Genomic DNA, 16,048 nt, shown 5'->3' on the forward strand with positions numbered 1-16,048 from the left:
CTGAATGTTAGTTTTAAGCCAGCTTTTTCACTCTCTTCTTTCACTTTCATCAAAAGGCTCTTTAGTTCTTCTTCACTTTCTCCCATAAGGATGGTGTCATCTGCATATCCGAGGTTATTGATATTCTCCTGGCAATCTTGATTCCAGCTTATGCTTCATCCAGCCCAGCATTTCACATGATATACTCTGCATATAAGTTAAATAAGCAGGGTGACATATACAGCCTTGACGTACTCCTTTCCTGATTTGGAACCACCCTGTTGTTCCATGTCCAGTTCTAACTGTTTCTTCTTGACCTGCATACAGATTTCTCAAGAGGCAGGTCAGGTGGTCTGAGATTCCCATCTCTTTCAGAATTTTCCACAGTTTGTTGTGGTCCACACAGTCAAAGGCTAAACACTTAATTCAGTGCTATAAAATAGAGCTAAGACAGCTAAGTCTGTCTTACTAGACAGACTGTAGAGGAGGGCCCAGTGGAGAGAATATGGGACAGGCAAGGATATCAGGAGACTTGTGGTGGAGGTGGGAAGAACAAGGTCCTTCTTACTGTAGACTCTCTGATAAAAGCAGGCAGGATACTCACAATCCCTAGAAAGGCTGGATAGAATCTACTCTGAACTTTCAAAGTAGAGTCACAGAAATGAGCCGCCACAAGGCATGGGTTTTGAAATGTAACAAGGCTAGCACAAAATTATTTGCACTCTGCTTTAAACCATAAGTTCTCTGGACACTTTAGTTTCCTCATCTATTAAAAATCAGAGCTTAGTTATATGGAAATGCAAAATACCTACAACAAATAAGACCATTCTTAAAAAAGAACAAAGTTGGAGGACTTTCATCTCCCAATTTCCAAACTTACTATAAAGCTACAGTTATCAAGACAGTGTGGTGCTTGCATAGGATAGATACATAGATCAGTGGAAAATACATGAGAGTCTAGGAAAAAATCCTTTATATTTAGGGTCAAGCAATTTTTGACAAAGGTGCCAACACAATTTGTTGGGGGAAATACAATTCAAAGGATAGTTTTAAAAAATGGTGTTGTGGTAATTGGATATCCATGTGCAAAAAGATGAACTAGGTTCTTACCTAACACCACACATAAAAATTAACTTGAAGCAGGTCACAGACTTAAAGGTAAGAGAAAAAACAATAATTTTGGAAGAAAACAGAGCAAATTTTTAAGACCTTAGGTTAGGCAAAGATTTCTTAGATACAGCATCAAAATCATGGTCTGTATAAAAAATAGATCAATCAATAGGAACTCATCAAAATTCAAAAGTTTTCTATATCATAAGATACCATTACATGAAAAGACAAGCAATAACAACAAAAAAGACAAGCAACTGGGAAACAATATTTTCAAAATGCTTATCTGATAAAGTACTTGTTTCTCAGTCCAGACCTGCTGTGAGAAAGACGTTCTGGTGGCAGGTGGCAGGAGTGATGATGGTGGATGGAGGAGGTGCTTATTTTTCTTCATAATTTCAATCTACCATAAGAACTCTGAGGCTTTAGATAATGCGAATCAAAAACACAATGAGGTACCATTTCATACCAGTCAGAATGGCTGCAATCCAAAAGTCTGCAAGCAATAAATGCTGGAGACAGTGTGGAGAAAAGGGAACCCTCTTACACTGTTGGTGGGAATGCAAACTAGTACAGCCACTTTGGAGAACAGTGTGGAGATTCCTTAAAAAACTGCAAATAGAACTGCCATATGACCCAGCAATCCCACTGCTGGGCATACACACTGAGGAAACCAGAATAGAAAGAGACACATGTACCCCAATGTTCATCGCAGCACTGTTTATAATAGCCAGGAAATGGAAACAACCTAGATGTCCATCAGCAGATGAATGGATAAGAAAGCTGTGGTACATATACACAATGGAGTATTACTCAGCCATTAAAAAGAATACATTTGAATCAATTCTAATGAGATGGATGAAACTGGAGCAGATTATATAGAGTGAAGTAAGCCAGAAAGAAAAACACCAATACAGTATACTAACACATATATATGGAATTTAGAAAGATGGTAATGATAACCCTGTATGTGAGACAGCAAAAGAGACACAGATGTATAGAATGGACTTTTGGACTCTGAGGGAGAGGGCGAGGGTAGGATGATTTGGGAGAATGGCACTGAAACATGTATACTATCATGTAAGAAACAAATCGCCAGTCTATGTTCAATACAGGATACAGGATGCTTGGGGCTGGTGCACAGGGATGATCCAGAGAGATGATATGGGGTGGGAGGTGGGAGGGGGGTTCAGGATTGGGAACTCATGTACACGCATGGCGGATTCATGTCAATGTATGGCAAAACCAATACAGTATTGTAAAGTAAAATAAAGTAAAAATAAAAATTAGAAAAAAAAAAAAAAGAACTCTGAGGCTGCCTTAGGGTATATCTGCAGTACAAAAGTACTAGAAGGTGCCAAGCAGGCCAGCCCTGGATGGCGTAAAATCAGTAGGTCCAGGGGAACCAGGTTAGGAACCCTAAGAACCAGTAGAGTGATCTTTGATACTTTGCAGCCTTGCCAAACAAAAGCAGACCTGAAACTACTAGTAGGACCTTGTCAAATTCTCAGAGACAGAACAAAGATAGAGAAATGGCTAAATCAAATCAATGTAATCTGTTTTCACTAACAGTAACACAGGTAGCTGTATTTACACAGCAGTCCACAGGTCAAGACTATGAAGATGGCTCCAAGTTCAGAATACCAGTGCAGTCATCACAGATTTGGTCAACATTTGGGGCAAGCTATCCTATTAGGCTAAGCTTTGAACTAATGTTTTACTTTCAAATGACGGACTCTTTACTTCTCAAAAGAGTTCTGTTGTTTGTGATATGGGGGATGTAGGAGTACATGTCAGAGAAGGCAATGGCACCCCACTCCAGTACTCTTGCCGGGAGAATCCCATGGACGGAGGAGCCTGGTAGGCTGCGGTCCATGGGGTCGCTAAGAGTTGAACACGACTGAGCGACTTCACTTTCACTTTTTACTTTCATGCATTGGAGAAGGAAATGGCAACCCACTCCAGTGTTCTTGCCTGGAGAATCCCAGGGACAGGGGAGCCTGGTGGGCTGCCATCTGTGGGGTCGCACAGAGTTGGACACGACTGAAGCAACTTAGCAGCAGCAGCAGCAGCAGGAGTACATGTGTGTATTGTGATTGTGTGTTTGCATGTGGGCAGGGAAGTTTCTTTTCCTTACTTGTATTGTCCTGGGTGTTCATCTCTTCTGGTGTTGAATTCCAGAGAAATTTTAGCATCTAGTCCAATTCCAAAATAGTTGTTCATGACACGCTTTTCTTTGAAGCGTCTGAAATTAGCCAAAGGGAAGAAAAGAGTAGACATTGGTATGGGAAAGAAGTGGTATTATCACTGGGCTGCAGACTTTATCTGAATGTTCAAAACCAATGAGAGAAGGCCTGTTCTACATTGGGTACAAGGCTTAATTTAATATTGTTGAGAGGCACATGTAGATATCCTATTTTGTTAACAAGTAGCTTATTAGCTGTAAGAGAGGATACCCAGCCAGCTGGGAGGATTCAGTGGGATTGAGACTCATAATGAAGAAGTCGCCTTTGGAGACTGTCCAATATGAGTGGCCAATATTTTCTCCACATAAACTAGAAGGAAATAAGAGTCATTGACTTATTCCCAAAAAGAAACTTTAAGTATCTCATATTAAAATGTATGATGAGAGGAAACTCTGTATTACTGTTTTTAGAGATTTTTGAACTCCTTTTAGCACTTTCACATCCAAGGGCAAAGTGACCACACATTTGAGGGGGGAAAACCTTATAAAAGAAGGTAGATATATGTAGAATAAAAACAAACAAACAAACAAAACAAGCAGTTTATTTGATTCTTTTGCATCCATCCATTAAAACCAGTGGTGTGCTGGAGACAGTTCATATTAGCTTATGTAAGCTGATTATGCCTATAATTCCCAACTCTGCAATCAATGACATTGTATCAGTAGCTTGAAATAGGCCATAATGGGAAGGTTTATAACAGGAATAAATCAGGGCTTCCCACCTGCCACCCACCCTTGGGAGCTGGTTGTTAAACATTTTTTAGCACACCATTGATCAAAGTGATAAATGATAAGTTCACTGAGGTCTCAGATATGAACTTAAGCCAGTGGCAAAGTGGAGGGAAGTGGGAGTTGAAAATGGGGGGAAGCTGTAGAAAACATATAATTCCTAACTGTCTTTCAAGAAACTAAAAATAGGTAGTTTAGCTACTTAATCACAGATTTTTTATAATTCACTACTAAATTGACCCTACATCTTTCATGTAAGATTTGCCTCCCTTGAATATACTCCAGATATTGGGGTTTCTTTGACTGATATCACCAATCTTCTTAATGGAACTCAAAATGAGTGAGTGTGTTGGAACTTGGCTACTGGGAATATTCTAAAGAGGTAGGGTTACTGAGACAAATGTCTTTACGTTTGTTTCCTAGTCCCCTAAATGCCCACTTATTTCTTAGCAACTTCAGTTGTTTAGTATCAAAGGCAACAGTGAAAAACAGGTCCTTTGAAATGAAATGAAGTTGTGATAATAATAACTATAATACATATAAACCTAACTATGGATGCCAAAGACTGACCAATGTAAGTACTTTGGATAAATAAACTCAATAAATACACAACCTATATGACAAGTTCTACAATTATCTCCATATTATACGTGAGGAAACTGAGGTTTGGTTGGACTATTTGTGTAAGGTCACACAATTAGTGAGTCAGCATTTGACTCTAGGTATCCTTATTCTATTCTCTTAACCAGAGAAAGGAAGAAGCCATAGAAAGGTAATAGGTCCATAAATACTTACATAGTTTCAGGTGTAAAATATAAGTGCTCCAAATTGAGGTTTTCTAGGTCTTCACTTTTGAGAGAAGATATAGAAGACAGAGTACCAAGACGAGAACCTAGACACAAAAGATATCACCTTGGTGTCAGATACAAAAAAGAAAGCCCTTCCCCTACTTTTATTTCACCCTACTTTCTCTGTTGGAACAGAGTCAAGCTCAATGACTTTCTTTTAGATAATATTCAGGGTTCTCATTCCAAAGAGGGATCATCTTGGATGGACAGGGACTTCTACTGAGAGAATAATAAGGCTGGGCAGACTGCTTGTTGGCAGTGAAACAGCTTCAAATCTTGGGTTTCATCAGGCCTTTTCAAAGAACCTAATGGGGTCATTACTTCTGGATATAGGCATGGGGCCTTATAGTGTGGGGTTTCTGGAGAAAAGGGAGGGATCTCTATGGCAGAATAAGTGAAACTGAACATTGCTCAGTCGTGTCTGACTCTTTGCGACCCCATGGACTGTAGTCCATGGAATTCTCCAGGCCAGAATACTGGAGTGGGTAGCCTTTCCCTTCTCCAGGGGATCTTCCCAACCCAGGGATCAAACCCAGGTCTCCTGCATTGCAGGCGGATTCTTTACCAGCTGAACCACATGGCAGAATAGGATTAAGGCAAAAGGAAGATGCATGAAAATACTAAAGATATATTATCTGGGAACTAGAAGACAGAGATGAAGCATAGAATAAAAGGAGAAAGATCCTTACGGTGTCTTGGGCTCATCTGGTTAATATCTTCTGAGTCATCTTCTAGGAAGAAAGTTGAACTGAAGTTCTTAACTGATATTGTCTGTCGGCTTTGCTCATCAAGAACTACAGAGAAAAAATGGAAGGAAGGAGGGAAGGAGGGATGGAAGGAAGAAAGGGAAGGAAGGAGGAGGGGACAGAGGGAGGAAAGGAGAAAAGGAGGATTGGTCACATTTCTTGAGCATCTCTTTTGTTAACACCAGTGTATGGGGAGACAACGGAGACTCCCATTTGATCATTATTACTTCTGCTCCATAATGCTGTTTATGGTTTCAGTTTTTCTATAGTATTGGCATGTTTCTTTATGTCCATGCTTGAGTTTTCTCTGTTTTACTTGTTACTCTTTTCCTATCACCGAGTAAATGTGGTTGTGAGTAGAAGCTGGGGGCCAGGGGTAGGTGGAGCAGGATAGGAAACCCTCTGCTCTTCTACCTCCATTTTCATCCTATTTGTAATTCATTTACTCATGTGCCCTTTGTTCTAAACTTAACCCTCTAGGACCATGCCTTTCTTTCACTCAATGTCTCACCAATACCCAGAATATTTGAGAAGTCGCCTTCCTTTCACCAACCTATATATTAATATCATATAGCTCAGGTGCTTGGCTTATGCCAAAGCCTGTAGGTTCAATCCCTATCCTACCCAGGGGTGCCTTTCTCTGTCTCATGGCCACAAGCTATACTTCTAAACCTGACTTATGTATCAATGGAGCAGGTTGAGTACTAGTTGTGACAGTGTTATGGCTACATCAGATTGATCTGATCCCTGCTCCTTGGAAACTGCATGTGTACATGCTAAGTCACTTCAGTCGTGTCTGACTCTTTGCGACCCTATGAACTGTAGCCCGGCAGGTTCCTCTGTCCATGGGATTCTCCAGGCAAGAATACTGGAGTGGGTTGTCATGCCCTCCTCCAAGGGATCTTCCTGACTCAGGGGTCGAACCCACATCTCTTGTGTCTCCTTCATTGGCAGGCGGGTTATTTACCACTAGCGCTCCCTGGGAAGCCCCCTTGGAAACTACTTACAGAAATAGAGGCAAATTGGCTCTTTAATTATTTCACACTGCAGAAGGGATATTTCCTTTTTTTTCCTTAGAAACTTTGCTGAGGTTGTATCTACATGCACCAAGGCAGGAGAAGGTACCATAGGTAAAAGCCAAAGGCCAGCCAAAGGGACTTCCTTGCTACATGAACTACTGCTCAATTCCAATAGCTCAGGCAGAACACACTTGGTGTTAACATAATTTTCTGATCTGTTTTTCAAAGAAGCATTGTGGAGAAGAAATGGAAACCAGAATGTTAAATTAAGAAGTTGGAGTTGAAAGAGCTTTCATACTCAGTTGGAAGCTTGTAGGTTGTCATGAATTATGGGAAATGGCAATCAATGCTGGAGCTGCCAGGACCACTCTCGGGGCCCTTGTGCCTGATGAATACTGTGTAAGACATGCAGAGATGAACACCATTTTCTTTCTATAATTGTCATAGGCTCAGTGGTTGGAAGGGGATAGGAGCAGGTGGAAAAAAATTCCATGGCTGGAGGTGGAAGCTGACAGAGCTTTGAGCCAAGCCTCTAAGCAGCTGTAATTATTTAGGATGAGTGCTAGTTCCAAAAATAAATAAGTAGCAAGAGTTTAGTCCCTGTGAGGTAGGAGGTGCCAAAGGGGCAGCTTATCAGGAGTGAGGCTTTTCAAAATCAGTCTCTGATTTTGATGCTTTATGAATGCAGAATCTAGTCAAGTTTGGGTAGTGGTGTCAAATAGAAGACCCAGAGTGAGGTAGATCAGTAACGATCCACAGGAACCTTCCCTTTCCCCTCCTTCAGTCAGCACAACCCTGGGACCTTTACCTTGTTCAACTTGGAATATGATGAGTTTCAATGACTTTTGGAGATTCTGGGCCTTTGTAGCCAGTTCCAACTTGCACTTGGCTATGTGGTCTATTTCAGGGATGGAGGGCTTTCCATCTGCCTTGGCACTTTCTTTATGTGCTTTGGCACTCTTCTCAGCAGCTGGATCCTCAGCAAGGATATCAATCAGGACACTGAGCTTGTCGTACATTAAGTCGCTCTATATAGGGAATGAGACAGACAGGGCATTGTTATGAGAAATTCATGCTTGAAAGGACAGAATGAGTAGTTAGATAGCATGGAGAGAAGTGCAGAAGGGTAACAGTTGGCCAGGACACTGAGCATAGGAAGCTAAATGTGGGGAGATGAAAGTTTAGGGAAAGAAATTTTGGGTAGATGTGATAAGATAGCCAAAGGGTATTAGGGGTTAAAGAGACATCATTTGTTTCTGAGCAGCTGCAGGCACCAATGTACGTTGCCTAGTCTTTCTCATGTCCAAATGGTCTGTAAAATGATATACAATATAGTAAAATTGAGGAAAGGTAAACACACATTTCTGGATTGGTGTTTTCGTGGGCATGCTCCTATGGATACGGATGTGGCTCTGCATGGGTGCCTGGTGTCTGCTTTTGTCTGTGTGTATGTTTGGGGATGTACTGCATGATTATGGCCTGATTCCCAGCTCCATCACTTAATAGTTTGTGAACTGAGGCAAGTAACTTAATCTCGTTATGCTTTTATATTCTTGAGAAGTTGTCAAGATTAAATAAGTGAATACATTATAAGTGCTTAGAACAGTTCCTGGCACAGAATAAGTGCTATAGAATTATTAGCTATTATTGTTACTGTTATCATAGAGGTGGCCATGGGTGTATCTCTAGCATGTATTCGTATGTAGTTTCAAGAATGTTCAGGTATACAGCCATGTGCATACATGTTGGTATATGCTTGTGTCTGGGTGTGGACAGATGCTTAACATATGCTTAGGTACATGGTACATGGACAAGCATGTACAGTGCCACTCTTTATTTGGTAAAAGGTGGAAGTTCAATGAGAATTTTCACCATCAGGGAGGCTTACCAGCTGCTTCTCCTTGCCCTTTAACGATTCCCAGTGAGAGGGACATTTGCTTTTATTAAAAATTGGGGTCCTGGTGCCACAAAGAGTACAAGACAAAAGGATGGAAACTTACTTTCAAAATGACAGACTCTATTGCTGTATTGTTCTGCTTTATCCGGCTCCAGGCCTTTACAATATCAACCACAAAATCTTCCACTGCTGAGCACAGGAATCTGGAAAGATAAGATAGATGGCACAATGTGACATGGACATGAGGTCCAGAGCCCTTCTGTCTTATAATGTCATTAGTTTCCATCTTCCTCCTCTTCCTTCTCCCTCTCTCTTTTCTGATCTCTCCTTTCTCCCTCTCCTTGTCCCTCTCTCCCAACTCCCTCTCCTCTCTTTGTTTATTCTGATTCTTCATGTGCATTTGGGCAAATATGCCAGTACTTAAGAGAGTTTAACCAACATTTCTTAGCCCAAATTCCAAATTTTCAGAAAACAGAATTCAATTGGTATAACTTGGGTCTGGATTTCATCCTGGGTCAAATCAACTATGTTTCAAGGACCCAGCTAATTTAGTAAAAATATAATGACTTTGGTATTATGGCCCATGTAGGGACTGTTTCTCAAAAAAGAATGTGGTAGACTTGGAAGGACTCCACCAGAGTCCCAGGATGAATGAATGGCCCACATATTTAGAAGAGGAGAATGTGTTGCTCAGCTATGAGAAAGCAGCAGTAGTAGGCACCACAGAGAGTTTTCTAAGTATTAGATGGAAAATGTGTCCCTACTGGAGGGAGATATGCTATGCTCTTGAGTGGTATGGAATGTTGTGTTTCCCTTCTGTAACCCCTCTTCCAAATCTGTGGCTTGCAATTTTGTCATTTTGGAGCAGCAGGAGAACTCACCCCAATCTCATATTTTTTTAAAATTTATTTTTCATAAACTTCCCACTCAGGAGATTTGAGTTAGAAGAAATTTGATTTGGGAAGGTAAACATATGCTTTCTTTGACCTCAACCCCCAAGCTATTAAAATGAGCACCATCTCTGACTGATGGAACAGCCTATGAGAAAAAACACCCCAAAAGGTTGAGAGGCAAAGGAAGACTGACCTGGTTGCGATAATCGTCTCTGTCGGGTACTTGGCCTTCAGGATTTTGTTTAACTCAGTGGATGCAGATTCTAAGTGTTGGATGGCAGCAGCCTAGGGAGAAAATGAGTGTTCAGCCCTGGAATCTTAGCATTGTCACATAGTGTGCCACACATCCCCACCCCCTCATTATTTTCTACTGATGCTTTACCAGCAACACAACTGCTTCTTTGAAAATAATACACTCAAAAAGAATTCTCGTTGAAGATTTCCACAGATAATCTTAGATCTGTGGTTACTCTAAAAATAAGAGATGTATATTATTTCCTCTCATTTAAATTAATACTCAAAAACTCATGTGAAGGGGGTACATGTTTCAAATGAAAAAACCATCTCATATCACATAGCTAGTAAATAATACATCTGGGATTTGAACCTATATCTTTCTAACTAGAGTGTCATCTCTTATATATAATATTAAAAATAATAATCATTTTCATGCTCTATCATATCAAACTCTTTGTGAGCCCATGGACTGTAGCCCACCAGGATCCTCTGCCCATGGGATCTTTCAGGCAAGAATACTAGAGTGGGTTGCCATTTCTTTCTCCAGGGAAAAATAACAGCAACCACTTATATAGAACTTGCTATGTCCCAGGCTCTGTTTTAAGATACATACATATATATATATATATATTTTTTTTTCAGGTAACCTTTATAACAGTCCTATGAAATAAGGATTATTATCCCCATTTCACAGAACAGAAAACTGAGGCATAGGAAAGGGAGAGCTGTTAAATGGTAGAGTCAGGATTTGATTCCAGGTAGTCTGGTTCTTGAGTCTGCACTCCTAACTATAACTTATACTCACCCCTCTCTATCACCCTCTGTATTGAAATATATACCAAGATCTGATGATTCTATCACTTGAAAATGTTTTAAATATGGACCTATTACCACTTCAGCAGTCCAAATCACCATTATCTTTTGCCTAGACAATTTTAGCACTGCCTATCTTTTTTCCTTGCCTCTATGCTTTATTCCTTCATTTGTTTCTCCATATACCATGGAAATATTCTGCTTAACACCTTTCTATTAGATAGCAGAATAGATAGATGGATAGATATGAGATAAAGTATAGTGAAATATTAATGGTAGAATCTACCATTCAAAATTTCCTATATGTTTGAAAATTTTATAATAAAATAAGAAAATGTTCTTCTATAATTTTTACTGTTCTTAGGATAAAAGTTCAAATTTCCTGGGGGAGAGATCAAGACAGATTAGGAGGACATGGAACTCACTTCCCCCATGAACATGAAGATACCTCTAAATGCAGAGAAAGTATCACTGAAAACGAATTGGAGACTGGCAGAAAGACTTTTGTACAACCAAGGTTATAATAAAGAGCCATACAGATTCTGGTAAGAATAGAGGAGTAGCAATCATGTTGGGACCTGTGCCCTTGGTGGGGGGCACAGAAGATGAAGAGCATTACAAAGCAGAGAGCCTCCCTGGGGAGTGAGCAGTTCAAGCCACATATTGGGCACCACATCCCTGGAGTTTGACATCAGGAAGACAGGTCCCCTAAACAGGTTAGAAAACCAGTGGGACTAATAGGAAGGCTGTAAGAAACCTAGACTCAGAGTGATTCAAATCAAGAAGGCAGAGTAGGGGGATATGGAATTCAGCTTCCCCCATGAATATATCAAAAATACATCTACATGTGGAACAGTTATCACTGAAAACTAACAGGAGACTGGCAGAAAGATTCCTATATAACCAAGGCGATAAGAAAGATCCACGCAGAATCACATAGGAAGGAAGAGAATCGATCATGATGGGATGTGTCCCCAGGAGGGGATGTGTAGAAAAAGGGAGACTACATGGGTACATGCCCTCCCTGGGGAGTGAGCAGTGACAGCTACATATCAGGCATTCCATCCCCAGGGTTCAGCAAAGGGGAGACAAGCCCCCTTGGCTGGTTGGAGGGTCAGTGGGACTAATAGGAGGGCTACAGGGAAGCCTGGACTCTGCTTGGAAGGAGCCCATGAACACTTGATAGTTCCCTAAGCAGTGCAGAAATGGTGAGTTGAAACCACCCGGGGCTGACTGGTTTCCTCTGATCACTCTGGTGTCTGCCCCAGCCTGAGCCAAGCAAATGCTCCAGCACCATTAGCAGTTCCACACAGGACTAAGGGCTGCCACAACAAGGAAAAAACTTCGCAGTAAGATGCTATGGTGTCAGTTCAGTTCAGTCGCTCAGTCGTGTCCGACTGTTTGCAACCCCATGAATCGCAGCACGCCAGGCCTCCCTGTCCATCACCAACTCCCGGAGTTTACTCAGACTCACGTCCATTGAGTCGGTGATGCCATCCAGCCATCTCGTCCTCGGTCATCCCCTTCTCCTCCTGCCCCCAATCCCTCCCAGCATCAGAGTCTTTTCCAATAAGTCATCTCTTTGCATGAGGTATCCAAAGTACTGGAGTTTCAGCTTTAGCATCAGTCCTTCCAATGAACACCCAGGACTGATCTCCTTTAGAATGGACTAGTTGGATCTCCTTGCAGTCCAAGGGACTCTCAAGAGTCTTCTCCAACACCACAGTTCAAAAGCAGCAATTCTTTGGCGCTCAGCTTTCTTCACAGTTCAACTCTCACATCCATACATGATCACTGGAAAAACCATAGCCTTGACTAGACAGATCTTTGTTGGCGAAGTAATGTCTCTGCTTTTTAACATTGCTATGGTGTAACTACCTACAATGGAGAAGAATCTGAAAATAGAATGTGTGTGTGTATAAAACTTTGCTATACACCTGAAATATTGTAAATAAAGTAAATAAGTAAAAGAAAAAAAAAGGCTATGGTGGATAAAACCTTAAGTGGCATCTGAGTAGGGAGTGGGCATCGACTACTGGCAGTTGCAAAGTTGAAGCATCAGAGGCAGACAAGATCTCTGATGGCAGCCAGACCACCACAGCCCATGCCTCCACCCCTGTTGAATACCCACACTAGCCCCTCTTGCTCCAGCACTGTTCTACTTGGGTGAGGGTGCCAATGCTGGGAGGGGGAAGAGCACACACTTAAAAGAAACTTTAATATGTGGATTTTTGTATATGGAGATATATATACATATAGCAGGAGCTATATATAGCAGGCATTCCATCCCTGGGGTTCAGCAAAGGGGAGACGAGCCCCCTTGGCTGGTCGGAGGGTCAGTGAGACTAATAGGAGGGCTGCAGGGAAGCCTGGACTCTGCTTGGAAGGAGCCCATGAAAATTTGCTTGCCTGATATGTAGTCCATATATATATGACTTTTTCACATTATAGGCATTGCAGAAGGGGAAAAGAGAGAGAGAAGGGTGTTGAAAATGTATTAAAAGAAATTATGAAAAAAAAATTATGGCTGAAAACTTCCCAAGCCTGAAAAAAGAAACAGATATCCAGATATAAGAAGCATGAAAGTTCCCAAATAAGATGAACCCAAGCAGATCCACACCGAGACATATAATTAAAATGTCAAAACAAATTCTAATGGCAGCAAGAGAAAAATAAAGAGTCAGTTACAAGTGAACCCCCATAAGGCTATCAGCTAATTTCTTTAGAGAAATGTTGCAGGCCAGAAGGGTATGATAAGAAATATTCAAAATACTGAAAAGGAAAAACCTGCTACCTAGGATACTCTGCCCAGCAAGGTTATTATTTAGGAGAGAGAAAGACCTCTTCAAACTAGCAAAAACCAAAATAAATGAGCAATACTAAACCTACTCTAAAAGAAATGTCCTACTCCAAATGAAAAAGAAATAAGAATCTATAGGAATGGGAAACTCCAAAATAGGAAAGGATTTAAGATAACCTAAATAAGCAAGCTTCCTTGGTGGCTCAGAGGTTAAAGTGTCTGCCTGCAATGTGGGAGACCTCGGTTCGATCCCTGGGTTGGGAAGATCCCTGGAGAAGGAAATGGCAACCCACTCCAGTATTCTTGCCTGGAGAATCCCATGGATGGAGGAGCCTGGTGGGCTACAGTCCACGGGGTTGCAAAGAGTTGGACACGACTGAGCGACTTCACGTCACTTCAAATGAGCAAGCACATAGATTAAAAGGGCTTCCTTGGTGGCTCAGTGGTAAAGAATCCGCCTGCCAACTCAGGAGACATGGGTTTGAACCCTGGGTCAGGAAGATCCCCTGAAGAAGGAAAAATTGTAAAATCAACTATAAAGACAATAAACAGTGAAGGAAAAAATGTAAAGATGTAAAATAGGATTTTAAAAAATACAAAATGTTGGGGAAGGGAATTAAAATGTAGATCTTTTAGAATGTGTTTAAACTTAAATGACTATCAGTTAAAATCACATAGATATAATTATGAGTCAACATATTTGAACCCATGGTAACCACAAATCAGAAGCCTGCAAAAGATATACAAAAACCAAAAAGAAAGGAACCTAAGCATACTACGAAAGAAAATAATTAAACCACAGTGGGAGAAACAGAAGAAATAAACAGAGAACTATAAAAAAAAATTGGAAAACAAGTAATAGAATGACAATAAGTAGCTAAAAAGCCTCTTGATGAAAGTGAAAGAGGAGAGTGAAAAATTTGGCTTAAAGCTCAACATTCAGAAAACGAAGATCATGGCATCCGGTCCCATCACTCCATGGGAAATAGACGGGGAAACAGTGGAAACAGTGTCAGATTTTATTTTGGGGGGCTCCAAAATCACTGCAGATGGTGATTGCAGCCATGAAGTTAAAAGACGCTTACTCCTTGGAAGAAAAGTTATGACCAACCTAGATAGTATATTCAAAAGCAGAGACATTACTTTGGCGACTAAGGTCCGTCTAGTCAAGGCTATGGTTTTTCCAGTGGTCATGTATGGATGTGAGAGTTGGACTGTGAAGAAGGCTGAACGCTGAAGAATTGCTGCTTTTGAACTGTGGTGTTGGAGAAGACTCTTGAGGGTCCCTTGGACTGCAAGGAGATCCAACCAGTCCATTCTAAAGGAGATCAACCCTGGGATTTCTTTGGAAGGAATGATGCTAAAGCTGAAACTCCAGTACTCTGGCCACCTCATGCAAAGAGTTGACTCATTGGAAAAGACTCTGATGCTGGGAGGGATTGGGGGCAGGAGGAGAAGGGGACGACCGAGGATGAGATGGTATCCCTGACTCGATGGACGTGAGTCTGAGTGAACTCCGGGAGATGGTGATGAACAGGGAGGCCTGGCGTGCTGCGATTCATGGGGTCGCAAAGAGTCGGACACGACTGAGTGACTGAACTGAACTGAACACGTGCTGTGCTGTGCTCAGGTGCTTCAGTCATGTTCGATTCTTTGTGACCCTGTGGACTGTAGCCAGGTTCCTCTGTCCATGGGATTTTCCAGGCAAGAATACTAGAATGGGTTACCATGCCCTCCTCCAGGGGATCTTCCCAACACAGGGATTGAACCTGTGGCTCCTGCAGCTCTTGTATTACAGGCAGATTCTTAACAGCTGAGCTACCTGGGAAGCCCAGTAAGTACATACCAATCAATTACTACTTTAAATGACTTTAAATGTCAATAGACTAAATGTCCCAAAAGACAAAGGGTGGCTGATTGGATTAAAAAACAAGACCCTTTAATATGCTACTCTTCAGGGCCAAAGACATATAGAATGAAAGTGAAGGAATGGAAAAAGATATTTCATGAAATCGTTAATGACAAGAAAGTGAGGGTAGTGGTATTCATATAGAACAAAAAAACTTTAACATGAAGGCTATAACAAAAGATGAGTGCATTATATAATCATAAAGGGATCAATATATAAAGAAGCTATTACTCTTGTTAACATATATGTACCTAACACAGGAGCCCCTAAATAAATAAAGCAAATACTAGCAGACATAAAGGGAAAATTTGACAATGATACAATATTAGTAGAGGACTTTAACACTCCCCTGATATCTATAGACATATTATCTAGACAGATAATAAGACAACAGTGAACTTAAATGACACAATAGACTAGTTGGACATAATAGATGTCTTACAAGACATTCCATCCCCAAATAGCAGAATACACATTCTTCTCAAGTGCTTATGGAATGTTCTCCAGGACAGATCACATGCTGGGCCACAGAACAAGTCTCAACAAATTTAAGATAGAAATTATATCAAGTATTTTTTAATGACCACAACAGTATGAAACTAGAAATCAACTACAAAAAGAAAAATGGTAAAAGAACAAACACATGGAGGCTACACAACACACTACTAAAAACCATTGGGACAGGATGAAATCAAAGAGGAAATCAGAAAGTCCCTCAAGACAAATGCAAATGGAAATACAATTTTCCAAAATCTATTAGATGCAACAAAAGCAGTTCTAAGAGAGAAGTTAGTGCCAATACAGGCCTTTCTCAAGAAACAAG

At 40.9% G+C, this 16,048-nt stretch overlaps 1 protein-coding gene across 1 annotated transcript in view; it reads right to left on the reverse strand.

The window, feature by feature from the left end:
• DGKK (diacylglycerol kinase kappa) overlaps window positions 1-16,048 on the reverse strand; it is a 176,039-nt gene that overhangs the window by 18,879 nt on the left and 141,112 nt on the right. Inside the window, exons 13-18 of the mRNA XM_052662711.1 lie at window positions 9,660-9,751; window positions 8,677-8,776; window positions 7,485-7,704; window positions 5,601-5,705; window positions 4,859-4,955; window positions 3,227-3,334 (exon numbers count right to left, since the gene is read on the reverse strand). Coding sequence (XP_052518671.1) covers window positions 3,227-3,334; window positions 4,859-4,955; window positions 5,601-5,705; window positions 7,485-7,704; window positions 8,677-8,776; window positions 9,660-9,751 — 722 coding nt within the window. The remainder of the gene's footprint in view (window positions 1-3,226; window positions 3,335-4,858; window positions 4,956-5,600; window positions 5,706-7,484; window positions 7,705-8,676; window positions 8,777-9,659; window positions 9,752-16,048) is intronic.

Source organism: Budorcas taxicolor, chromosome X (genome assembly GCF_023091745.1).
Source record: "Budorcas taxicolor isolate Tak-1 chromosome X, Takin1.1, whole genome shotgun sequence".
NCBI classification, from domain to species: domain Eukaryota; kingdom Metazoa; phylum Chordata; class Mammalia; order Artiodactyla; family Bovidae; genus Budorcas; species Budorcas taxicolor.